Raw genomic sequence first — 26760 nt, forward strand, 5'->3', positions numbered from 1 at the left:
TCACACAGAATCTGGTAATTTCGTTTGAAGATAATCATGTTTATTAAAATGTGATCATACATCAGAAGTGCTATTGATAGTATATCTGTTATTTGTTTCTTCAGCTTCGCCTTCAGGGATTTAAGTGTTCACGCCCGACCGGTTCACCTCATGAGGTCTGAAGTGTGAAAGAATCTGAGGGAAACTTTCAAACAGACACTTTGATAAACTGAAGAACATTGTTAAAAATCTTAAAAATCTATAAAGGATCTGTCCCTTGTCTGTTTATTCAAATGGAGCCCATCGATCCTGGGGTATTTCTGGGTAAAGGATTCTTGTTTCCTCGTTTTCGTCTTTGTGCGTTTGTGTGACTACTGGACAGATTCCGAATGTGTAAGGATATAATCCATTATTTGTGAGATAGGATTCCTCAGAGAATAATAAATGGATCTGGATGAAAGATGATTTGGTGCAGCTTGAATTTGGGCTGTGAAGGAGCTATGCACCCTCTGAGTGACCTTCTAGGTGCATGTGTTGCATTTATAAAATGTTTGTGTGTGCTCTCTTGCCCTTGGATTTGAACCTGCAACCCACCCAGTAGCACAACGCCCACCGTTCTCCCCCCTCAGGTTCCTCGTGCCTGGATTAAATGAGCCAGTGCTACTTGCAGCTCTGTTCATTCCCACTGTCAGCCACAGTAAATGGTAATACATCGGCCCAGGGATGATGAGGGCGCACAAAGGGGAGAGTGAGGAGGCCAGACCTGACTCAGCTGGATCCTCAGTGACACAGACTCCTGGAAGTGGGTCAAACACACACACCTCCACCCCGGACCACCCAGACAGTCGGAGGCTATTAATTCAAGATCGCGAATGAGCAAAGCGGCGTATGACTCGCAAATTATCATAATATGTAAATGAAAATCAGGTAATTATGGTGGGCCGTAGAGGCGCCCGCTGTTTTGAGCCAGTTCTGCCTTAATGTCGACATTAGCTCGGTGCGGTATGGCCCCCAGCACACGATCATAATGATGATAAATAATTCTCCCACGGTAGAGCCGAAAATACTCCTCCTCCGGCAATTCTAAAACAGGTAACAGACTCAGCTGCTAATCCTTTAAATGTGAGGAGGAGATGCTTATACATATTCATGCACATTACTGCTGCAGCCCGACCTGACAGGGGAGCTTATTAAATTCTGCTTCTTTAAAACCAGCGTGACATTCAGGAGTCTAAATCCTGCCCCGGCCTTGTTAGCTCGTGTAAATAGCAGCGATGTGGGGGGAATCGCAACGCCTGCCCCCCCCCCCCCCCCCCCCCCCCCCCCGACGCACGGGGCCAATGAAGATGTGTTTTGGCAGTTTCACCTGGAACGATCAGTCAAAACACAACAGGGAGGTTGCACTTGTATGCATGACAATCAGCCGGGAAACACTTATAACAAAAGCACCGCGGGCTCCTGCCAGCTGAGCAGTAAACAGCCAAACGCTGATGTAACAACAGCGTCGGGAGGAAAACGCAGATGAACGACGGAAAATCTGGAAAAGGAGACGTCAGTTCATAAAAAGAATAAAAATGAAACACCTGTCAAATGAAAGGGATTCAAAACCACGTGAGGGATCTACTGGACCTGTGTCCCTCCTGGGAGAGGGATCCCTCACCTGTGGCTCTCTGAGGTTTCTGGGTAGTTTTACCCTTGATTGATGGATTCTACAGACCCTCCTCACTGTAAAGAGACAGATGTGATGCGTCTCTTGAACCGATCCTCAAAGGTCCCGTACGAGCCGCAGATGCTCAAACCCATGACTGTGCAGTTGTGCGTCCCATCAGTCTGCTTCCTGTCAACGACCTTATCAGGCCGGGCACTCAAAGGCCCAGATTGTGAAGCTAACAAAGTGTAATGACATGTCTTATAACGAGGAGGCACCTCCTCCGGGCTCTTCATATATTATGCAAATCTGCAGGCGGGTAAAGAGCCGTGAGGTTGAGAGCGACCGGGGGAACAACGCCCCCCGATGCCCCGGCTCAGCGTCTCCAAGAGAAAATGACAAAGAAAACAACTAAAAAGCTAAACTCGTCTTATTAACTCTCATTACTTTCAACTTCACCTGTGACAAGTCGCTGCTGTGTATTTGTTTGGTTTATTTCTGAGTTGGGTCAGGGGAGGTCGAACGAGCACAGAGAGAGATGATGATGATGCCGAGGTTCGTCGAAGGAAGAGTTCTCTGCACAAATAAATCTCTGCATGCCAGGAGAGAGTGTTCAGAGGGAAGTAATGAACACATTCACTGAGACTTCTGCCTCATTCTTCCGCTCCAAGGTCAAAAGGCTTCGTAGAGCCTGTGGGGAACTTTAGATTGCAACTGTACTCTTTAAAAGCGCCACTCACCAGGGACGCTGACATCCAGACAGAGGCAGCGAGCACTTCAGGGTCCCTCGCTCGTCGCAAACGCAGGCAAGCGTTTAAAGTTCCCTTCGCTTTGCACGGAAAACAATGGCTCTGAGAAACGCTTACACCGAGTCGAGCTGAATCACATGTAATTCAAGAGCAATTATGAAGCTGTAAAGTGCAGCGGGAGGGACGTGGGACCTTGAGGGTATGAAAGGGTGATAGGAAGTTCTGATTTTTCAAATTTGGCTTCTTAGAAAGACAAAGGGACCCAACTTGGGGACCCTGGGGATTGGTAGTACAGCTGCAAGTCTCAGGTCTGTGTTTCAGGACGTCTAATATTGAAAACCCCATTGATCACACGGAGAAATGTCCTGTTCATTGATTACAAGGACGTGTGGACTCCACTGCAGCTGGAGCAGAACGCTGCTGCTGCTGCCGTTCTCGCTCTGTCTGGGTTCTAACCGCCGTTTGTCTGAGGTCTATGTGTAGGGGTTGTGTGTGATTACCGTTTACAAACCAACTTGTCCATCAAGGCCATAAAGACAACTTTAACCTTAACTTTACCTTTATTCTACTTATATGCTGAATGAGTTTGTATTTGTTTTTTTTACGAGTTTTTCTGTGTTAGTTTTGAGATGTGCTTTATAAATAAAGATGTGATTTATTATTATTAAATGCATCTATTTGATTTTTTCTGTAATTGTTCCTGTGTGTTGTGAATGAAGGAAAACACACTCTGCCAATCACTGAATCTCCTCTTATCACCAGGAGAGAACAGGCATCTGGGAAATGCAGTAAAACCTGAAACACCAAGAACTTCTTCCTCAAACACAACCACCTCCTCCCAGTCAAGACATGTCTGTGTCTCCTCCCATCACAGGTGTGTCAGTGTAAGAACCAGTGAACAACAAGCTGGGAACTGTGGGAGCTGAGTCACTGCAGGAAGTGAACGAGAGAGGGAGGAGAAGAGATCTGTATCTGTTCAGAGGAAGTGAATCTATTCTTCAGTCTCTGGCAGCAGCTGAAATGGCGCAGCAGGAAATTCCACTGGACAGAGAAAGATTCTGCTGTTCGATCTGTCTGGATCTACTGAAGGATCCAGTGACTACTGTCTGTGGACACAGCTACTGTAAGAGTTGTATTAACAACCACTGGGACAATGGGGAGGAGAGGGGAAGCTACAGCTGTCCTCAGTGTAGAGAGACCTTCACACCGAGGCCTGTCCTGAGGAAAAACACCATGTTAGCTGATTTAGTGGAGGAGCTGAAGAAGACTGGACTCCAAGCTGCTCCTGCTGATCACTGCTATGCTGGACCTGAAGATGTGGCCTGTGATGTCTGCACTGGGAGAAAACGGAAAGCTCTCAAGTCCTGTTTGGATTGTTTGGCCTCTTTTTGTGAAAAACACCTCCAGCTTCATTTTCAATCAGCTCCATTGAGGAAGCACAAGCTGGTGGAGCCCTCGGAGAAGCTCCAGGAGAACATCTGCTCCCGTCACGACGAGGTGATGAAGATGTTCTGCCGCACTGATCAGCAGTGTATCTGTTATCTCTGCTCTGTGGAGGAACATAAAGACCACGACACAGTGTCAGCTGCAGCAGAAAGGACTGAGAGGCAGAGAGAGCTCGGGCTGAGGAGACAAACAATCCAGCAGAGAGTCCAGGACACAGAGAAAGACGTGAAGATGCTTCAACAGGAGGAGGAGGCCCTCAATGGCTCTGCTGATAAAGCAGTGGAGGACAGTGAGGAGATCTTCACTGAGATGATCCGTCTGCTGGAGAAAAGAAGCTCTGATGTGAAGCAGCATATCAAATCCCAGCAGGAAACTGAAGTGAGTCGAGTGAGAGAGCTTCAGGAGAGACTGGAGCAGGAGATCACTGAGCTGAAGAGGAAAGACCAGGAACTGAAGCAGCTCTCAGACACAGAGGATCACAACCAGTTTCTATACAGCTACTCCTCACTGTCACCACTCAGTGGATCTACACACTCATCCAGCTTCAGGATCCGTCCTCTGAGGAACTTTGAGGACATGACAGCAGCTGTGTCCCAGGTCAGAGGTCGACTACAGGACATTCTGAGTGAGACAGAGACAGAGATTTTACAGATTGTGTCTCAAGTGGATGTTTTACTGCGACAACCAGATCCAGAGACCAGAGCTGACTTCTTAAGATATTCACAGGAAATCACACTGGATCCAAACACAGTAAACAAACATCTGTTATTATCTGAGGGAAACAGAAAAGTAACACGTATGAGTAAACAACAGTCTTATTCTAATCACCCTGACAGATTCACTGGTTGGTTTCAGGTCCTGAGTAGAGAGAGTCTGACTGGACGTTATTACTGGGAGGTGGAGGTGGAGGTGAAGCAGGGGTGGTTAGGGGGAGTTAGTGTAGCAGTCACATACAAGAATATCAGCAGAGGAGGAAACTCAGTTGAATGTGGATTTGGATTCAATGATAAATCTTGGTCATTATATTGTGATGGAACCAGATATAACTTTTATTACAACAGCATCGAGACTCGAGTGTCAGGTCCTCTGTCCTCCAGAGTAGGAGTGTACCTGGATCACAGTGCAGGTGTTCTGTCCTTCTACAGAGTCTCTGACACCATGACTCTTCTCCACAGAGTCCAGACCACATTCACTCAGCCTCTCTATGCTGGAGTTAGTGTTTATAATCCTGGATCCACAGCTGAGTTCTGTAAACTCAAATAGACTCAAGTCATTAAAAGCATTGATTTAGATTCTGTGTTTAAATCTTTAACTTCTCTTGTCTCCATGTTTGTTGATCAAAGTTCTTCGTGGTGACGTTTCTGCTCCACACAGAGATCAGCTGTCAATCAAACACTGACCTTCCTTAATCACTGTATTCAGTTCTCACTTTATAAAGACAGAAATGTATAATTACACTGACATGAATGTGTGTGAAAGAACTGATGTTGCTGTTGTTTTCTAAATCAATGTAGAAATCAGGTTGTGTGATGTTTTAGAACCTGTGTTGATCCTGATGAGTGTTGCAAAGGGGGGGAACATTTTCGGAAACTTTCTGGAAACTTTCCACGGGAATTTAAACTCAGGAATTTGGGAGGTTTTTACAATTTTTTTGCAGAAGTTAGCCTGTAACAGGGAATTTAAAGTAAGTTGAAAATCAGAGGAAGCGAGTCGAGTTCAGCTGGAGCCTGGATGCAGCTGGTTGGGAACATTGTCTGCCAGAGAAGTAATCCTATGACTTTGTGTTGTTGTTGAACGTCTTCGTCATTATCATGTTGATTACTTGTTACACTGAAGCCATGTTCATGTTAATATCAAGTTCATTTGTACACAGTGGGCTAACTTTTTACAGCCGTGACAGTAGGATGTATGTACAGTTGTAATCAGATATATCCTCCCCCCCAAAGATTTTAAGGATTTATCAATTAAAGTTTTTTCAAAGAGCAAGATTCTGCTTCGGATGACTTCTTTATTAGTTGAGTGATACAGAGAATCAACACAGAAAATGCATGATGTAGTATTTGTGTGCAACAATATATTTTGTTAAGACATAATATAATATATAATAATGATTGTTTTTTAAGCTGTCTGGCAGTTTTAATGGCCTCAAGTGGAGTTGAAACATAATTAAGCCTTTGGGAACTCTATAATGATCCTTCATTGGGTTCAGCTGTGATGCGTATATAACCTTTATTCTACTTTGTTACTTTTTCATTCTTCTATGAGTGAGTTTGTATTTGTTGCTTTTACAAGTTTTACTGTGTTAGTTTTGAGATGTGCTTTATGAAATAAAGATGTGATTTATTATTATTAAAAGCATCTATTTGATTTGACTGTTATTGTTCCTGTGTGTGTGAATGAAGGAAAACACGCTCTGCCTCTCACTGAATCTTCTCTTAACACCAGGAGAGAACAGGCATCTGGGAAATGCAGTAAAACCTGAAACACCAACAAGTTCTTCCTTAAACACAACCACCTCCTCCCAGTCAGGACATGTCTGTGTCTCCTCCCTTCACAGGTGTGTCAGTGTAAGAACCAGTGAACAACAAGCTGTGAACTGTGGGAGATGAGTCACTGCAGGAAGTGAACGAGAGAGGGAGGAGCAGAGGTGTGTATCTGTTCAGAGGAAGTGAATCTGTTCTTCAGTCTCTGGCAGCAGCTGAAATGGCGCAGCAGGAAATTCAACTGGACAGAGAAAGATTCTGCTGTTCGATCTGTCTGGATCTACTGAAGGATCCGGTGACTACTGTCTGTGGACACAGCTTCTGTAAGAGCTGTATTAACAACCACTGGGACAATGGGGAGGAGAGAGGTAGCTACAGCTGTCCTCAGTGTAGAGAGACCTTCACACCGAGACCTGTCCTGAGGAAAAACACCATGTTAGCTGATTCACTGGAGGTGCTGAAAAAGACTGGACTCCAAGCTGCTCCTGCTGATCACTGCTATGCTGGACCTGAAGATGTGGCCTGTGATGTCTGCACTGGGAGAAAACTGAAAGCTCTCAAGTCCTGTTTGGTTTGTTTGGCCTCTTATTGTGAAAAACACCTCCAGCCTCATCTTCAGTCAGCTCCATTGAAGAAGCACAAGCTGGTGGAGCCCTCGGAGAAGCTCCAGGAGAACATCTGCTCTCGTCACGACGAGGTGATGAAGATGTTCTGCCGCACTGATCAGCAGTGTATCTGTTATCTCTGCTCTGTGGATGAACATAAAGACCACGACACAGTTACAGCTGCAGCAGAAAGGACTGAGAGGCAGAGAGAGCTCGGGCTGAGGAGACAAACAATCCAGCAGAGAGTCCAGGACACAGAGAAAGACTTGAAGCTGCTTCAACAGGAGGAGGAGGCCCTCAATGGCTCTGCTGATAAAGCAGTGAAGGACAGTGAGGAGATCTTCACTGAGATGATCCGTCTGCTGGAGAAAAGAAGCTCTGATGTGAAGCAGCAGATCAGATCCCAGCAGCAAACTGAAGTGAGTCGAGTCAGAGAGCTTCAGGAGAGACTGGAGCGGGAGATCACTGAGCTGAAGAGGAAAGACCATGAACTGAAGCAGCTCTCAGACAGAGGATCACAACCAGTTTCTACACAACTACCCCTCACTGTCACCACTCAGTGGATCTACATACTCATCCAGCATCAGGATCCGTCCTCTGAGGAACTTTGAGGACGTGACAGCAGCTGTGTCCCAGGTCAGAGGTCGACTACAAGACATTCTGAGTGAGACAGAGACAGAGATTTTACAAATTGTGTCTCAAGTGGATGTTTTACTGCCACAACCAGAGCCAGAGACCAGAGCTGACTTCTTAAGATATTCACAGGAAATCACACTGGATCCAAACACAGCAAACAAACGTCTGTTATTATCTGAGGGAAACAGAAAAGTAACATGTATGAGTGAAGATCAGTCTTTTTCTAATCATCCAGACAGATTCACTTATTGGCCTCAGGTCCTGAGTAGAGAGAGTCTGACTGGACATTGTTACTGGGAGGTGGAGATGAAGGTGGGTTGGGGAGGAGCAGTTTGTGTAGCAGTCACATACAAGAATATCAGCAGAGCAGGAGACTCATGTGAATGTAGATTTGGATCAAATGATAGATCTTGGTCATTACAATGTAATGTAAACAGATATATCTTTTATTACAACAACATCGTGACTCCAGTATCAGGTCCTGTGTCCTCCAGAGTAGGAGTGTACCTGGATCAGAGTGGAGGTGTTCTGTCCTTCTACAGAGTCTCTGACACCATGACTCTCCTCCACAGAGTCCAGACCACGTTCACTCAGCCTCTCTCTGCTGGAGTTAGGGTTAATCCTGGAGCCACAGGTGAGTTCTGTAAACTCAAATAGACCTCGAGTCATTAAAAGCAGTGATTTAGATTCTCTGTGTAAATCTTTAACTTCTTTTGTCTCCATGTTTGTTGATCAAAGTTCTTCGTGGTGACGTTTCTGCTCCACACAGAGATCAGCTGTCAATCAAACACTGACCTTCCTTAATCACACATATTCAGTTCTCACTTTGTAAAGACAGAAATCTATAGTTACACTGACATGAATGTGTTTGAAAGATCTGATGTTGCTGTTGTTTTCTAAATCAATGTAGAAATCAGGTTGTGTGATGTTTTAGAACCTGTGTTGATCCTGATGAGTGTTGCAACGGGGGGGGACATTTCCGGAAACTTTCTGGAAACTTTCCATGGGAATTTAAACTCAGGAATTTGGGAGATTTTTACACTTTTTTGCAGAAGTTAGCCTGTAACAGGGAACTTAAAGGAAGTTGAAAACCAGACGAGTCGAGCTCAGCTGGAGCCTGGATGCAGCTGGTTGTGAACATTGTCTGCCAGAAAAGTAAACCTATGACTTTGTGTTGTTGTTGAACGTCTTTGTCGTTACCTAGCATGTTGATTACTTGTTACACTGAAGCCATGTTCATGTTAATACCAAGTTCATTTGTATACAGTAGGCTAACCTTTTACAGCCCTGAGAGTACGATGTATGTACAGTTGCAATCAGAAATATCCCCCCCACCCCTTTTAAGATTTTAAGGATTTATCAATTAATGTTTTTTCAAAGAGCAAGATTCTGCTTCGGATGACTTCTTTATGAGTTGAGTGATACAGAGAATCAACACAGAAAATGCATGATGCAGTTTTTGTGTGCAACAGTATATTTTGTTAAGACATAATATAATATATAATAATGATTGTTTTTCAAGCTGTCTGTCAGTTTTAATGGCCTCAAGTGGAGTTGAAACATAATTAAGCCTTTGGGAACTCTATAATGATCCTTCATTGGATTCAGCTGTGATGAGTATATAACCTTTATTCTACTTTGTTAGTTTTTCATTCTTCTATGAGTGAGTTTGTATTTGTTGCTTTTACAAGTTTTACTGTGTTACTTTTGAGATGTGCTTTATGAAATAAAGATGTGATTTATTATTATTAAAAGCATCTATTTGATTTGACTGTAATTGTTCCTGTGCTTTGTGAATGAAGGAAAACACACTCTGCCTCTCACTGAATCTTCTCTTAACACCAGGAGAGAACAGGCATCTGGGAAATGCAGTAAAACCTGAAACACCAACAACTTCTTCCTCAAACACAACCAGCTCCTCCCAGTCAGGACATGTCTGTGTCACCTCCCTTCACAGGTGTGTCAGTGTAAGAACCAGTGAACAACAAGCTGGGAACTGTGGAAGATGAGTCACTGCAGGAAGTGAACGAGAGGGGGAGGAGCAGAGATCTGTAGCTGTTCAGACGAAGTGAACCTGTTCTTCAGTCTCTGGCAGCAGCTGAAATGGCGCAGCAGGAAATTCAACTGGACAGAGAAAGATTCTGCTGTCCGATCTGTCTGGATCTACTGAAGGATCCGGTGACTACTGTCTGTGGACACAGCTACTGTAAGAGCTGTATTAACAACCACTGGGACAATGGGGAGGAGAGAGGAAGCTACAGCTGTCCTCAGTGTAGACAGTTCTTCACACCGAGGCCTGTCCTGGAGAAAAACACCATGTTAGCTGATTCACTGGAGGTGCTGAAAAAGACTGGACTCCAAGCTGCTCCTGCTGATCACTGCTATGCTGGACCTGAAGATGTGGCCTGTGATGTATGCACTGGGAGAAAACTGAAAGCTCTCAAGTCCTGTTTGGTTTGTTTGGCCTCTTTTTGTGAAAAACACATCCAGCCTCATCTTCAGTCAGCTGCATTGAAGAAGCACAAGCTGGTGAAGCCCTCGGAGAAGCTCCAGGAGAACATCTGCTCTCGTCACGACGAGGTGATGAAGATGTTCTGCCGCACTGATCAGCAGTGTATCTGTTATCTCTGCTCTGTGGAGGAACATAAAGACCACGACACAGTGTCAGCTGCAGCAGAAAGGACTGAGAGGCAGAGAGAGCTCGGGCTGAGGAGACAAACAATCCAGCAGAGAGTCCAGGACACAGAGAAAGACCTGAAGCTGCTTCAACAGGAGGAGGAGGCCCTCAATGGCTATGCTGATAAAGCAGTGGAGGACAGTGAGGAGATCTTCACTGAGATGATCCGTCTGCTGGAGAAAAGAAGCTCTGATGTGAAGCAGCAGATCAGATCCCAGCAGGAAACTGAAGTGAGTCGAGTGAGAGAGCTTCAGGAGAGACTGGAGCAGGAGATCACTGAGCTGAAGAGGAAAGACCATGAACTGAAGCAGCTCTCAGACACAGAGGACCACAACCAGTTTCTACATAACTACCCCTCACTGTCACCACTCAGTGAATCTACACACTCATCCAGCATCAGGATCCGTCCTCTGAGGAACTTTGAGGACGTGACAGCAGCTGTGTCCCAGGTCAGAGGTCGACTACAGGACATTCTGAGTGAGACAGAGACAGAGATTTTACAGATTGTGTCTCAAGTGGATGTTTTACTGCCACAACCAGAGCCAGAGACCAGAGCTGACTTCTTAAGATATTCACAGGAAATCACACTGGATCCAAACACAGTAAACAAACATCTGTTACTATCTGAGGGAAACAGAAAAGTAACACGTATGAGTAAACAACAGTCTTATTCTAATCACCCTGACAGATTCACTGATAGGCCTCAGGTCCTGAGTAGAGAGCGTCTGACTGGACGTTGTTACTGGGAGGTGGAGGTGGAGGTGAAGCAGGAGTGGATGGGGGGAGTTTATGTAGCAGTCACATACAAGAATATCAGCAGAGGAGGAGGCTCAAATGAATGTAGATTTGGATCAAATGATAAATCTTGGATGTTATATTGTGATAGAAAAAGTTATAACTTTTATTACAACAGGATCCAGACTCCAGTGTCAGGTCCTGTGTCCTCCAGAGTAGGAGTGTACCTGGATCACAGTGCAGGTGTTCTGTCCTTCTACAGAGTCTCTGACACCATGACTCTCCTCCACAGAGTCCAGACCACATTCACTCGGCCTCTCTATGCTGGAGTTTGGGTTAATTATCGTGGAGACACAGCTGAGTTCTGTAAACTCTAATAGACTTGAGTCATTAAAAGCAGTGATTTAGATTCTTTGTGTAAATCTTTAACTTCTCTTGTCTCCATGTTTGTTGATCAAAGTTCGTCGTGGTGACGTTTCTGCTCCACACAGAGATCAGCTGTCAATCAAACACTGACCTTCCTTTATCACATGTATTCATTTCTCACTTTGTAAAGACAGAAATCTATAATTACACTGACATGAATGTGTTTGAAACAACTGATGTTGCTGTTGTTTTCTAAATCAATGTAGAAATCAGGTTGTGTGATGTTTTAGAATCTTTGTCGTTACCTAGCATGTTGATTACTTGTTACACTGAAGCCATGTTCATGTTAAGTTCATTTATATACAGTAGGCTAACTTTTTACAGCCGTGAGAGAAGGATGTATATACAGTTGCAATCAGAAATACCCCCCCCCCCCCCCGCCCCAAAGATTTTAAGGATTTATCAATTCAAGTTTTTTCAAAGATCAAGATTCTGCTTCGGATGACTTCTTTATGAGTTGAGTGATACAGAGAATCAACACAGAAAATGCATGATGTAGTATTTGTGTGCAACAGTATATTTTGTTAAGATACAATATAATATATAATATTGTTGTCTGGCAGTTTTTATGACCTCAAGTGGAGTTGAAAATGCACTTTAAAGGTTTAGACTACTGCAGCCATGGCGTCTGATTGGCCCAGAATTCAGTCTCCAGCAGGACAAGACCCCAACATGAAGTCTGGGTCCTGAAGATCGATCTGCAGAGATTCCTGTGGGCTGATGACACTCACGCTTCATGTTATTGAAATGTGTGAGGGCACGTTCTTCCTCTTGTGTTTCCTCTCGTGGACGCTTCATGACCTCCCACTGAACTTCCATCATATTCAAACAAGCAGAGGTTTAGACGTATCTGGAATGATGGTATCTGGAAACGCAGGTGCTGTCCCAGTGGCTGGAGAATCACTACACTGCTCCTAACTCAGACTATGATTGTATTTTGCAGGGGGGGGGCTTTGCTGTCATTTCTCCTGTTAAAGCCACATTCGACATGCCAGTGGATCCTTAAGGGATTTAAACAACTTCACAATGAAGAGGATATTAACTATTCTGTGGATTTGACGGCTGTGACACTGTAATGAGCCCGACGGTCTTCCTCTGCCGGGGGGGGGGGGGGGGGGGGGGTTGATGCAGACTGAAGGTTCACGGGACATCTGTAATATTCTGCTGTCAATGACGTGACACCAGCTAAAGAGCCGTCACTCCTTCTGCTTTCAGAAGATACACTCAGTTGTACAGTAATTCTGTTTCCTCGTTATATTCTGCAGGTTGTGTTGCGGTTTCCCCCCCGAAAAACTAAAGCTTCCCCTTCTCCTGCAGCAACATGAAGTCGGACTAATAGTAGTTTACATCGATGCTTATCTACGGAAACGGCCCGATTTCTGACAGCTATAACCAGAGCAGCAAAAAATCCCCCGATGCTGCGTCCACAGAAGCGCTGACTCACAGTAGTGAAGCTGTTATTTAGAAACACGCAGGGAGACAGAGGACGATTAGCGAGCCAGCAGTTTTAGAAGAGCTGGTGTTTATTCAGAACACGAGGAAGGAGCACGGACACAAGAGTTTCTGTGAAAATATTCAAACCATCAGCCAGAAAGTTTTTTAACCTTTTGAACTCTGTAATAGAAACGGTGTGTCCGGGGCTACATTGGAGATTTTTTGGGAGAATCTTGAAATCTATACTTACATTAAACCATTTATTTGAACTGTTTACATTTCTTTTACAAAGCAAATGTAAAGACATTATCCTGAGCAGAAGGCTTCCGCTGCAAAAAATGCTGTTGAATGAATGCTCTAACGTGTATCATGTTTATTTCATGACCTTGCAGGGGGCCGCCACCAGGGGGTCGACTTTCAAATGGTTTTGCAGTTACAGAACTCCGCCCGATAAAGATATATGATGTAGAGCGGCTGCTGTGGATTAAAATCCCTTGTTGAGGTCAGAATTTGGTTATTTCAATCGCTTTTAAGTCAGGGGTTAACTCGGAAATTAACCTGTGGATAGAATGTCTCCACTTCGAGAGATGTCAGGACTTCTGATGGTTTTTGTTTTTTCTTCAAATAGTGAAGTTTTGACCTGATGAAGGCGTTAGATTAAAAGTCAAAGGATCATCAGAGTCTTTAGAGTTTAACCTCCGGGGACCTTAAATAAATTTCCCACTTGATCCGTCCGACAGCTGTCCAGACATCTCACTCCGAACCATGAATGTCAACCTGAGAGTGGAGCCACAGGAGAAAATCATGTGGTCACCGGATTTAATCATCCTCATCCTCCCGGGGACAGAGGACACATGTCCGGACACGTCACCAGAAGCCGTCCAATGGTTGTTGAGATATTTTGAAAGGCTCAGGGATTGGACGGACACCAGCACATCTGGAGCGTCGCCACATGTTTAGCAGGACTGAAAGTTTCTGTCAACAAACGTCATGATATTTACATGTGCTGCTAAAAGTTTGATCCATTTAATTTGTTTGCACTCTGTATTTCTATTTCTTTCAATAGTTCAACGTGTTTATATCGCATGTCTTACTTTCACTGAATGTGTATTTAACTCTATTCACTTTTTGCTTCTGGAACACGGTGGACTAAAAGACGATTTTTAATGTCCTAATCCTAATCTGATTATTGCCTATTCTGGGTTTAACTTAATTCAGGTTATGATAATCAGAACATGCTGTTTACCTACTGTGTCTCGTTCAGTGTTTATTGTCTTAATCTCTTAAAGAGCTTTAACCGGCAGCTGATGCTCTGATCGTCCATGTTCTCCTGTGGGTGCTACTACCGACTGTACCTGGAGAATAACACAACACGGTCATATATTATAGAACAGGAAGTGAGTATTAAACATTTCTTCGGAACAGTGACATGCTTTCTGTCTGGTTCTATATATATTACGCAGCGAGGTTCGATTCCCAGTAGAGAATCCCGTAAATCCAAAAGCTGATATTTGATTTCCATATTCACATTTCCCCTCAGATTTTGCGTTGAAACTCTAACGAGAATTCACCAGTAAACATTCCTGAGTCATATTTAATCTGTGATTGCAGCTTGGACACATCCAGAAGCTCAACAGGTTACGGTTTGGTAACGGTAATGTTTCTTTCCAGTGTGTCTCAGACAGAGATGAATGAAAACACTGATCTGAGTGGAGAACAGAGCCCGACTGTTCTCAGATACATTAGACACCTCATTAGGCTCAAACAGCTACGGGTCGCTTCCGCTGCTCGACACCACCGAGGCAGACGCAGACATTTATAACAGTAAACAAGGACCTTTGAGTAAAGCTATTGTTCTAGAAGATGAAGAAAAAAGTGTTATTGCAGCAATCGGACAAGCAGCTAATTCATCACAGAGGAAACCAGGCCAGAAATCAGCCTGTTCACCAAACTGACAACAGCTCCTACACGACTGCTCCGTGGATCAGTCGTGCAATTTCCCACGAGGACGCGGTGACGGCGGCTGCACAGTGCGTCTGAGGCCGTGGAGGAGTTTTCTTCTTTGAGTCACGGTAAATAACCCAGAGTGTTGCCGTCAGGGTTTCCTCAGCTGGAGCCGGGAAACTAAACATTTTCATCAGCACGCTCGACTCCAAGTGGAGACTGGAGGTGAACGTCTTCCTCTGCCGCCGCGGCTGCACCAATTTACTGGAGGTGAGAAAAACAAAAAGAGTTTCATTGCAACTGGCTTTTGATTTTTGTGAATCTGATTTTTGGTTTTGTCGGTTTCACTCGCCCAAAGCACGTGCGCTCAGAGAGAGACCAACAGATCAAATCAAATAAATTAATCTCACCGGAAAGCTGCCGACAACGTGTTCAGCAGTTTGATGTGAGAAGTTAAACTGAAGCTTTACAACATAATTATTTTATCTTCCCAAAAATATATTTTTGACTAAGCAGGTTTTTTTACAACATGTACAACGGACAGTTTTTTTGTCCTTTGCACAAAATACACAGATTTTCAGAGGGAGGAGTTTCTTCCAGGGGTTTGGATCCTCAGATTTAGACGCAAATAAATGTATAATTTATGTATAATAATACCAATTTGAACAATAAATATAAACTCCACGATCTTGGGACATACAGGAATTGCTGCCTCTTCACAGCTTCATAACCCAGAGAGTGTCCATTATCATCTACTGGATATATTCCATTTGATGTGGGTGGTGCCCGGGGCGAGCTGTACGTGATGGACACGTTCAGCTCCTCTGGCCGATGTCTAGAAAAGTTCCGGGTGGAAGTGAGTGAAATCTTTTGTCTTAGATTCAAGGAAACAGCATCTGATTGGGTAACAAACTCCTGCTCTGCTTGTCACTGTGTGAAGCCGAATCCTCCCCAAATGAAATTCCACGTTTAAATCCACCAGAGTTTCACCAGATTGTATTTGGATCCGCAAGAAATTGCTCACACACTAGATATCAGTCCCAGTAACATGTCTAACTCATCAGGAAGCATGAATGAGTCCCTGAGGAATCTGTGTCCAAGTCCCTTCCGGCTAAATGAAGGGAGGTGAAGACAAAGTTCTTGGCGTTTGACAAGACGGTGAATGTATCAACTGTCAACGCCCCCTAGTGGAGAAAGAGAAACTGTCCACACCAATGCTTTGCCGATAAAGAAACTCAGGAGTGTGGTGAGGGTGTAACGGTGTGAAACTTATCACGAGCTCAACTCCGTCAGTCTGGGTCGGTCCCGTGTTTAGAGATTCTCAAGAAGACTCTCATGTCCAAGCGTTTTTATACATTTATACAGAACCGGTCAGGAAACATTCTTTTCCTATAAACACACAAATAAACTGCACTTTCTATGCAAACACACAAACTCCCTGGAAGTTCTGATGTGTTCCCTGAAAAGAGTGACAGCAGGGTTCTTATCAGAAAGCAGCGCTGCATTTGTACCAGCCTCTGACAGGATGCCACATCAAGACGGCTGCGCTCCACGTTGCTGGGCAAGGCAGCGCCGAGGAAGATGAATAAATCCATCAAGTGTCAAAACATCAGTGGAACGCCCACGCACAAGCATCCAGCAGCAGCCGGCTCCGTTTCCACACACAACATTAGCGTCAGAGATTTGGAAGTGAAACCACAGGCGTGACGATGATGCACATGAAGCTGGGCGTTTTTTGTTTTTTTAAGAATTCAACATCCCTGTTTTGCAAATGACTGCAATGAATTCTTGCAGCTGTTTTTAGTTTATTTAAACAAACAGAAGTCAGCTGAAAACGTGGTATTTAGTTATTTCTGTAGAAAAAACGTACTGATCACACATTCAAATACTTTAGCTCTGTGTTTCCTACACAATCATGTAGGTCAGAGGGTATTTGCATAAAATCCACCAATGTTGAAACTGTTTCAGATTTGCCTCATTTGCAAATTTGGATTATAAAAAGCAAGGCAAGTTTATTTGTACAGCAGATTTCAACAACAAGGAAAAGTCAAACGGTTTACATCACAGCGATTAATAAATTCAGAGAAAAGTGAATTTGTATTAATTTAATCTAAAACAAAGGGAAACAGTGAAAGTCTCTGATCTGCAGTTTCTCTGGGAGCTGGTTTCCACACGAGGAGCAAAGACACTGAACGCTGCTTCTCCAGGTTTAGTTTGGACAGCTGTTACTCTTTCTTCTGCCTCTGTGCGGCTGTTAGCAGAAAAAAGTCCCTGCACCATCCTCACAAGGCAACATGTGTTTGTGCTCGTCCTGCTTCCTCTCAGACGTTCAGAGAGGAAACAATCACCTGCTGTGACGGCAGCCTCTGATCTGAATGAACCAGCGTTTAGTCAAAGTGCTCTGACCTCGAGTCGCTGGAGGATTTGAGTTCTTCTCCGGCTGCAGATCCACACGACTGAGGTTTTCCACTAGTGTGTATTCTGCATTTTTTATATGTCAGCACTCTCCTGTGTGAGGATGTGAAAAGGTGTTTGGAGAAAATCACACTTCTGTTCTGTTATTTCCACTTTTTCACTGAAAAGGTGAAATGATGTGAGTGAATGTGCCGCAGGGATCCAGAGGAACAGCGTCATCGTCCTGGATCAAACACGTTCTCTTTGCACAAAACGCGAAAGGCAAGTTCAACAATTCATAAATATAAATAAAATGTTTGATGAAGTCTGAAATGTGGGAAATCCACGACAGGAAGCTGCAGCGTCCGAGTCTCGAGGATTTGGTTTGAAAGAGAAAAGGTTAAAGTGCCTGTTGGTCAACATTTATGATTTAACCTGAACGTTGAAGGTGGCAGCATCTGGAGGTAACACTTCTCATCCACACACACACACACACAGACACATACACCAACACACACCTTCGAGTGTGAGGCGGCCCACAGAGAAGCGCTGCAGATCAAAGACAGCTCTGCAGATATCGAGCCGACATGTTGTTTCTTGTCCAGTGTAGTCCTGTGACACCAGAGCTTTGTTACGCACACAACTCCAACACCATTCAATACACAACGGTGTTAACACAATCAATTAAAGGGGAACACCGAGGCCCAACAGCCTCCTGAAATTCAATCAAGCCGCACCACAGTTCACACACAGAAATCAGTCCCCTGTATATTCACTCATCAAGATCCATGAAGGATTCCCTGGGACATTGGTGCAAATGACAAATCACTCACAATATTAAATAATTCAATGGTTTTTTTCTCACCATTCATTCATCAAGTGTTGTGTAATCTCCATAAATAGATTCTACTTGTAAATATAGACCAATCATGTTTTAGAAGGCTTTGGTTAAACAGTGAGAATAGAGGTGGAACACATAGACTGAAATGTATTTGGATATTAACTTTTTCAATTATTCTGCATTCATATGCACATAGTTGTTAATATACATGAGCAAAAATAGCATCTGCACCTGAGACACCCTGACGGACAAACACACCAATGAACAGGGGGCGAAAACATCACCTTCCTGGTTGAAGTAAAAAAGATCTGTCGCGTTAAAAGGATGAAGGAGTTAAAGGGTCAACAAATTTATTGAAATTGATCTTCGACATATTAAAAAACTGGACGAAAATAGATATTTCCTGCTCTGGAAAAAAGTATAAACAGTAAATTGAATCTTCTGTCGGTTTTTCCCACAGTTGATGAAGTCGTGTCGGCTGTTGATGAAAGTTCTGATCAGAGGAATGTGGAACTCTCTGCGATGCCTCTGGCAGGTCGGAGACTTGTATTGATCCAAAGGAAGTGGCTCCACTATGAGGAGAGGAGGAAGTCATCGTGCCCAGGTGATATACAGGACCCGACAGGTGATATACGGGACCCGGCTCCACCTGGCCGAGCAGCGAGGTCCAATCACAACGTCAAGGAGCAGATATTTCATTCTCAAAGTCGGGTTCGGTCTGAGAGGCTGAGCCACGGACGACCCAGTGGAATCAAATCAAAGTAATGTTCAGTTTGTGGCAGCGTGACTGATGCCCCTGACTTGCTGCAGAGACCTGCACACACCTGGGTGAGAAGGGACTTGTCACAACTCTTCATTGAGGTTTCATTCTCACACACACTTTCCTCCATCACTTTCTTCCCTCGATCCACTTCGATGAATCCTCAGACGGAGAAAACGGCCTCAGTCACCGTGACTAATGATTTGGGATAAGATGGTGCCTCTCAATAAGTTTGTTGGGTAATTGCGGGTGGCATCAGGACACCGCTCCCTCCCACGTCAACAACAAGCTAAAAATAGCTTTGATCTCCACCAAACATTTACTCACCATATGTGTGAATAATCCATGGAACTGCTGCGGGTGATAGTTGGAGATATAGAGGCAATTACACAGTAATAGATTCAATCTCGGGCCAAGAGAAACATAATTGGAGAGGGAGCTGTTGCCTACAGGCCGGAGTATTGTATATTGTCACTGTGATTATAGACACTCGGCCCCAGCGTGGTGCTGCTTGCAATTTTAAAATCAGCACATGAATGGCTTGAATAGAGCGCTGTAGATCCTGGCTTTGATTGTGATTTAATGTTTGTGTCAATTTCAAAAACACCCCATTATGTCTGTTCCCTGCCTGGTCAGTGGACTGTTATCAAAAGGAAAAGAGCAATCCAGATTACGGTGCACCAAATGCAAATGTGACAGACGGAGAGGACGCCCAGGAGACAATTATTTATTGAAAGACAAACACTGAGGCCTGTTGTGCGTTTTACATCTATGTGCATCACTGATATTACAAACAAGCAGTGCAGAGGAGGTGGACGAGGAGGGAACGGAGATCTACCTGGAGTCGTACCGTCTCCGGAGAGAGCAGGGGTGTCCGGTGAGAGAGAGGGGACAGGGGGGCTGGCCAAGGTCAGGGGGTCGTTCAGGGGGGGGGGGGAGAGGGGAGAGGTCAAAGCCCAGCGGAGAAATGAGCAGGAGCCACAGCGGAGGGAGGAAGAAAGTGAACAATGTGCTGCTGCTGTCGTGTGACACAACGATGCTGCTTGTTATTTCCAATGTGCTGTGAATCCTGAAACCAGCAGACCTGGGGTCAGTGCCCCTCGTGGATTCTTCTCTCAGTCATTTATTCTTATTCCTCATCCTGAGCGCACGTTGAGCATAATGTAGCTGAACTGGTTCAAATTGAGGAATATCTGTTTCAGCAGATATCGGCAGATTGCACGAAAGGCAGCTGTAACACACACATACACATACGAGCTGCAGGTTAGAATGTTTTATTAGCATAAAGGGTTATAAACGAAATGTGGTATCTGAATTTGACACATTCCCTCAGTTACCTAAAGCAGCACTACCTCACAAACACAGGGAAACAGGAGATTCAGCAGTTTCCTCGGGGATGAGCTCACACTCACAGATGGGAAAGCTTGGAGTCAGGTTCTGTTCGAGACCCACGTTCCCAGACAGTGATTCCCTGTTGACCCTGAGCTCCCAGTTCTCTCTGGACGAACTGGTAATTTCCTCCAGATGATCTGCACCAGGAAGCCTCCACAGCGGTTTGTAGATGAGCTCTAAGTGAAGCCACAGGATCCTGGAGAACACCTGAATGGTGATTAGCACAAAACCTAAATGTGGGATGCTTCAATGGGAATGCTGCATATTCCCTTTTAAAGTGATGACAGCAGTTAGATCGGTTAAGATAAGCCCCATGAAAGTGTTGCATTATAAGTTGTGTGTTGCTGTGTTTAGGTTTGTGAAACGTTTCACGTCTTCAAGACGCAGCAAAGGCCTGTTGTGATTATGAGACAGCTGCGTCTCTTCATGTTCAATTCCATCGACTCATTAACTCCGATCACTAACGACTGGGAATAAGCTAAAAATATGATATCATCCAATGAGGCTGCAGTTCCTGAAACACTGGACCTGCTCCGATGGAATTAAAAAAACACAAATCAAATCACACACTGTCATGCTCTGGAGCCGGGGGGGGGGGGGGGCACAGTGCAGCATCACATGTTGTGAGGAAGCAGAGAGCGGGCTGCATTGCCACAGGACCTGTACTGTATATACACAGCTGCGGGACACTTGTTTCCCAGAGTTCACGGCGGCGTGCCGGGGGGGGGGGGGGGCACGATGTGACAGACGATGGAGGAGGCGGAAGGAGAACAGATGGATGTGCATCGTCCTTGTGTTTGAAGTTGTCTTTCCTCACGGCTATGCAGCATATTCAGGCACGTACAGTACACACACACACACACACACACACACACACACACACACAGAAATGAACAGGGTGAATGGGCATCATTAACCTAAATTAGTACAGTTTAAAGACGTGATTGGCCGGAGGCAGGAAAGCTGAATAACACTCAAATAGCGTGCTAAGAATCTCAACGCAATACTAAGAGTAAACATGTGTTGGGTTAGACCGCTGCAGTAAGAGCACACTGCTCTGCTGTGGCATCGCTGCAGTAAGAGCACAGGGCTCTGCTGTGGAACATTGTGGGAGCAAGAAGCAGAACAACACTGGAAACACTAAAAACACATTAATCGCAGAGTAAATCGCTCTTATTTGTTGGCCTCCAGATATCTCAGAAAGGGATTGTGTGTGTCTGTGTGTGTGTGTGTGTGTGTGTGTGTGTGTGTGTGTGTTGTGTGCAGTTTACTTGATTGGTGGTTTGCAGAGCTGCAGAATACCGTGGGGTGGAAGAACATTCCCCTGTGAGAAGATTGCAGCCTTATGTCGACTCTAAGTGGTAAATATTTATATATATTTTATACAGTTACTCTTTATATAATATATTTATGCTGCATTTGCACAGCGTGGATTTACATTAGCAAAGAAAACACAGCAATAAATACCTTTGTTAGCAAGTTGCTGCACATTAAGTTCAGTCTAACATGAATTTATTTTAGCTGTTGGTTTTGTGTGATGAGGCAGGAGGAGAACTCTCCAACACAAGTCTCATGAGATGAATGATTAATGTTGCAGTTATCACGTCCTCATATATCCTTCCAGAGACAATGTTATGTGAAAATGATTTGTTTTTAAAACATATCATAGGAACAACAGCGTGAACAAAGGAAACGTCCAATCACTGAGCTTTAAAACCGTGACGAGATGTTTCCTGGAAAGAAATTCATAAAAACTCCTTTTTTGATCAACTCAAGATTTCAGATGTTGTGGTTCTTCGTCCCCTCTCTTCATCAACCAGACCTGATGTGGCAGCTTCCTCTGGCATCTGCTGCAAATCAACAGTTAATGAGGTAGAAGAACCTTGAACATGTTTATATGAATATTTAAACTCATAACTCAAGGAGAGGAGATAATCTTGTGTAGGTCTGCAGTGCCAATTACATAATATTATATAATATTTTATAATAGACCTCGACGAGTGCTTTAAGGATGTCAAGTCTCTGAATTTATACTAAGTACAACGTGTACTGTTTACTCTAAAACTATAGTATATTTGCAGTATGGAGTAGTGTGGATTTATTAATAAAATGTAAGAATATAGATTCTAATGTAAACAAATCAAAACAGAATTTTCTTTTAGTTTCATGTCTGAAAAGAAGCTAAAAACGAAATACTCGTTCCTGTGAAAACGTTTTAAAGGGAATTTACAGGTGATTAATATCAGCGCTAATTTCTCTTATCAATCCATTTCCCGTTAATAAATTCTATTAAGATGGGATTAGCGTTAGCCCTGAAGTCGCTCTCGGCTTTAAACGTGTTTTTCCTTGATTTGCATCGAGGAAAATATCAATGAATGATTTGTTTTTGAATATTGTCAGTAACTTTAAATTCTCCCGGAGAATCTTTAAGAATCTCCCTCGACATCTTCCTCGGCTTCTTCTACGTGTGACACCGTGTTTTCAAAATGAGACATTTGTTTCCCCCCCCCCCCCACCCCCCACGCGCTCACTGGGAATCCGGCGTTGACCTCCTGCTGTGTTCTCACATCGACTCCTGCAGACAATCTGGGAACATTGTCCTCGAGGGACCAGGAGGAGAAAGTCTGCAGAGACTCCTGAGGCTCAGACTCCAGAGCTCAGCTCATGACTGAGAGCAGCCTCACATTAGGAAAAGCTTTTCATAGAACTTACTGATCCCAGACACGTCCTTGGAAAACCTTTGCCCTTGAAGAAAGTGAAATGCTCCTGCCTCAATTAGCCGTGTTTACAATTTCACTTTTCAAACAGAACGAAGCAGCAGAACTCGATGGCAGATTAAACGGCTTTCGGAGACGGACGTGTTTACAGTGAAGCTATGTTCAGGACGCCGCCCGGGGGGGGGGGGGGGGGGGGTTGTCTCTCTGTGGAGATGGAGATAAATGTCTGCTGCTGCCCAGAGAGAAGCGGGCTGCCGACTGATAAACGCTGTGTTAGGATCCAGCTCGGCTGTTAGTGTTTACTCTAATTGTCCTGTAATCAGCAGCTTTCCGGGGGAAGGAGGAGTCTCCCCCGCCGAGCTGCACCTGGACCCCTGTTCCAGACCGATTACTCCACTGGTGCTGGTGCTGGTGGTGGTGCTGGTGCTGGTGCTGGTGGTGGTGCTGGTGCTGGTGGTGGTGCTGGTGCTGGTGGAGGAGGTTCCCGTCCAGAAAGCAGAGAGGGAAAGAGGACAGGCATAGGATTGTGGTGAAAAGGGCAAAACAAAGACTCCAACAAAGTCCATATTTCCTGGTGTTTTCCGTGCAGATGTGTAAAACATGAAAGCACACGTCCAGCCAGGGAAGAGAACGTCTGACGGTGCTTTTCTGTTTGATGCAGAGAAGAAGCAGAGAATAAAAAGCCATGAACGCTGAATGTCTGCGTAATTGCAGCTGCTGCATTTAGCAATTTAACATCAATAAACTGCTACATGAATAATTTGAGGTGTTGGTATAATTACAGTAAACAAACAAGTCCATCATCAGGAGAATAAGCAGCCGATGACTGGTTCCTGTTTTTCGTTCACTGCTACAGGAAACGTGTCGGACTGTTTCAAAACACAGAGGAAAAAGAAATGGAAAAGGAAATATATTTCCAATTAGATCAGAGACCAAATGTATTCAATATTCAGATGACTCCGAATAACCTTCCTCAAACAAAGTCGAGGCTGTGAAATAGAAGTAAATAACAATTGGAAATGTATTTATGATATCCGACCTCACGGATATCATATGTTTGGATGGTTATTTAAAAATTGAAAGATTTAATGTTGTCTTGGTGTCATGTTGTTTAATGGTAAAAATAGGTGTAAACTAAAATACGTAAATTGAATGTTGGTCTGTTTGCTGATTCACCATTTCAGTCCAGAGTGAGATCTCCTCTCAGATAAAGATTGTGAATCGGTCCTGTGGATCAGGTGGTCGAACGGGTCGTCCAATAACCAGACATTTGATTGTTTGATCCCCGACTTCTGCATCCCATCGTGCCGAAACCATCCTTGGGGCGAGACACTGATCCAGAGACTGCCCCTAACGGCTGTGCAGGAGATGTAGGATAAAGAAAGTGCTGCATTTAGATTCACTGTATGAATGTGTGTGAGCTTTATGGATACAAGTACTTTATAAATACAAGTACTTTATAAATACAGACCATCTAAATGTCATTAGGTCCATTCATGTTTCCCAGAGGATGATTTCTCTTTGACTTTTCATCGACAGCTCTTCAGTCCTCCAGTGAAATATCTCCACCTACACTGGATGTCTCCCAGGTGTGTTAGTTTATTGAAAACAGATAAAATACACAAGCTTGATTCAGTTCCTCACACAGACGGACATTTGTGTTAAAATGTCACAATTCCTGAGTTTAACAAATTAACTGGGAGATGGTATTTTCTAGAAAGGGTGAGATGGTGAGACAGAGAGAGAAGGGGAGGATTCAGGAGAGTGTGTTGTGCTGTACACAGGAGATAATAAAGAAAAACGAGGAGGACAGATAAATAGAAAAAACAATAGAGTCGGTATTTGAGAGGAAGAGAAACTGGGTAAAGACATGTGATTATTGAAAAGATCAGTGAAACAAGAAACAACTTATTTCCACCAGTTCCCTGGATAGTCACGTATTACACTACATGCGACAATTGGCTAAAACAAAGTAATAAAGTTTGAAGAAGAACCAAATGTAAAGCTCTGTGCAACAAGGAACTGGATTATGAAACAATACTCTCACAGCAACTTTGGGTTTTGGGTCTTTTAACTCATGCCGAATGAATGTGACTTTGGTCAAGATTTAAATATCTCAACGAGCGCAGGATGGATCTTGAAGAGAGATTTGGAAGAGACGATCCCCAGAGGACGAGGGTTAGCTGACATTGGTGAGGTCTCAATTTATCCTCAAGCACCAAAGGACGGTCCAAAGACTCTTGAACCCCGGATCCCTTCCAAGTGGAACTTCATCTACAGCAATAATTTTTAGTTTGGCTCTGATCCCATCAACTGACACGGAGGAGGTGGGTTTATGATCTTTACTGCCGCCAGCCACTAGGGGGGAGTTGAGATGTTTCGGCTTGTCTCTGGGGGAGTTATCACGTCATTCATTTTTTTTATATATAGCATCTATGTCAAATAGCTGCAAATCTATTAAGCATGTTAGGAGCGTTACTTTAGCGTTTAGCTCAAGGCTCTGAGCTGCTTTCAGAACAGTGGACTCGTTGTCTTCTTGATCTTTTTCTGATGCTTTATACAGAAAATGTTTTATCATGGATATAAAAAAACAAGAAAACCAATCAAGGACCACAGCGAAAGGCGTAGAGAGTCGCTCCAGTTCGATTGGATCGGCCCAACAGCCTCACTGTCTCCACCCCATCAGATCTGAAATGAGAAAATGTGAGATGTGGAAAAATAACAAGGAGAAGATTTATGCATTAAGGAGTGTGGAGGATACCAAAGCCACGAGCTGCTCTCCAAACTGCATCAGAGGTGATGGATGAGGGTCTGTGATTAATAATACAAGGCTCTGGGAACATGTGTGTGTTGTGGGAGTGGCTCTCAACCCACAACAGCTCATCTCTGACAGGTTGCATTTCCCCCCCGCAGTCCTCCAATACATCACTGCGTTAGGAAAAAACACATTACCTCCCCCCCTCACCCCCCCACCCCAAGTGGAAGGATCCAAGATAAAATCGGGAGCTAATTACCTCTGCTCCGACAGAGCCTGTCCTGCAAAAACTGGAGAACAGGCTCGATCTGTGAAATCTCCTGAGCCGGTGGAAAGTTCACGTAATGGTGCTCCACTCAGAGGAACACCCTGGAGACGCACTGCTTAGGGTCCTTCAAAGATGGCCGAGAGCTGGAGAATGAGGGGGCTGCTGTGGAGGCGCCCAAGATGGAGGAGAGAGGGAGGAGAGAGGGAAGAGGGAAGCGTGGCGTGGCTGGAGGGAAGAGAGGGCTTTAACAAAGAGCTGGAGCGCCAGGTAATTGCTGCAGGTCAGACAGAGAGATAAAAGAAGAGAAAGAGAGCGAGTGCGGACGTGTGAATCAAAAGACGAGCTGGGAATAGAGCATCGGACACATGAACACCTACTTAATGTCCATATTTATAGAGGAGTATGTTTATTACGGATCTGGCTCCGGCCCTGTGCGCCGCACGTGGGCTCACGCTGCATTTGTTTATGTCACCTCGTTCGTCTAATGAGGTTCCACTCGATATCCTGTGAGCTTGAGCACGGAACCCAGTGCGAGAACTTTGAAACGTGCCCGGAGGGGGGGGGGGGGGGGGGGGGGGGGGTGAGGAGGAATGTGAAGCAGGAGGAATAATAAAGACCAGGAGGGATGGCCGTTGTTATCTGAAGGAAACTGTGCAAGAAAAATACACATCTGGTCTGTTGAAGCTTCCAAAGAAGGAATTGATGCCTTAATATTGACTTGGAGGATGACGACTCTTCAATCACAATCATTGGAACAATTACTAATTAATCTAATTAAGCTAATTCCCCTTCTCCACGTGATTACCTCTGTGAAGCAGGTTTCCACCTCTGCTGAGAAGAAGGAATCAGTAGAGGTCAAGAAAGAACCCAA

The 26760-nt window shown here is 44.4% G+C and overlaps 1 protein-coding gene and 1 pseudogene across 1 annotated transcript; both read left to right on the top strand.

Moving 5' to 3' along the window:
* The first annotated feature begins 3367 nt into the window (after positions 1-3367).
* Positions 3368-11725, top strand: LOC133962021 (E3 ubiquitin/ISG15 ligase TRIM25-like). Its single transcript, XM_062397453.1, has 2 exons — positions 3368-5084; positions 9616-11725. Exons 1-2 carry the CDS (start codon positions 3397-3399, stop codon positions 11333-11335), a joined length of 3408 nt encoding a protein of 1135 aa, XP_062253437.1. The 5' UTR covers positions 3368-3396; the 3' UTR covers positions 11336-11725.
* Positions 6487-9288, top strand: LOC133961738 (tripartite motif-containing protein 16-like; annotated as a pseudogene).
* Positions 11726-26760: the final 15035 nt, after the last annotated feature.

Source organism: Platichthys flesus, chromosome 10 (genome assembly GCF_949316205.1).
Source record: "Platichthys flesus chromosome 10, fPlaFle2.1, whole genome shotgun sequence".
In the NCBI taxonomy this organism is placed as follows: domain Eukaryota; kingdom Metazoa; phylum Chordata; class Actinopteri; order Pleuronectiformes; family Pleuronectidae; genus Platichthys; species Platichthys flesus.

What these genes read in the sequence shown, in the direction of transcription:
- LOC133962021 (XM_062397453.1), top strand. Translation starts at nt 3,397, where the DNA reads ATGGCGCAGCAGGAAATTCCACTGGACAGAGAAAGATTCTGCTGTTCG. An exon ending in GAGTTCTGTAAACTCAAATA is followed by an intron (nt 5,085 to 9,615) that starts GACTCAAGTCAT and finishes GTTCAGACGAAG; the next exon opens with TGAACCTGTTCTTCAGTCTC.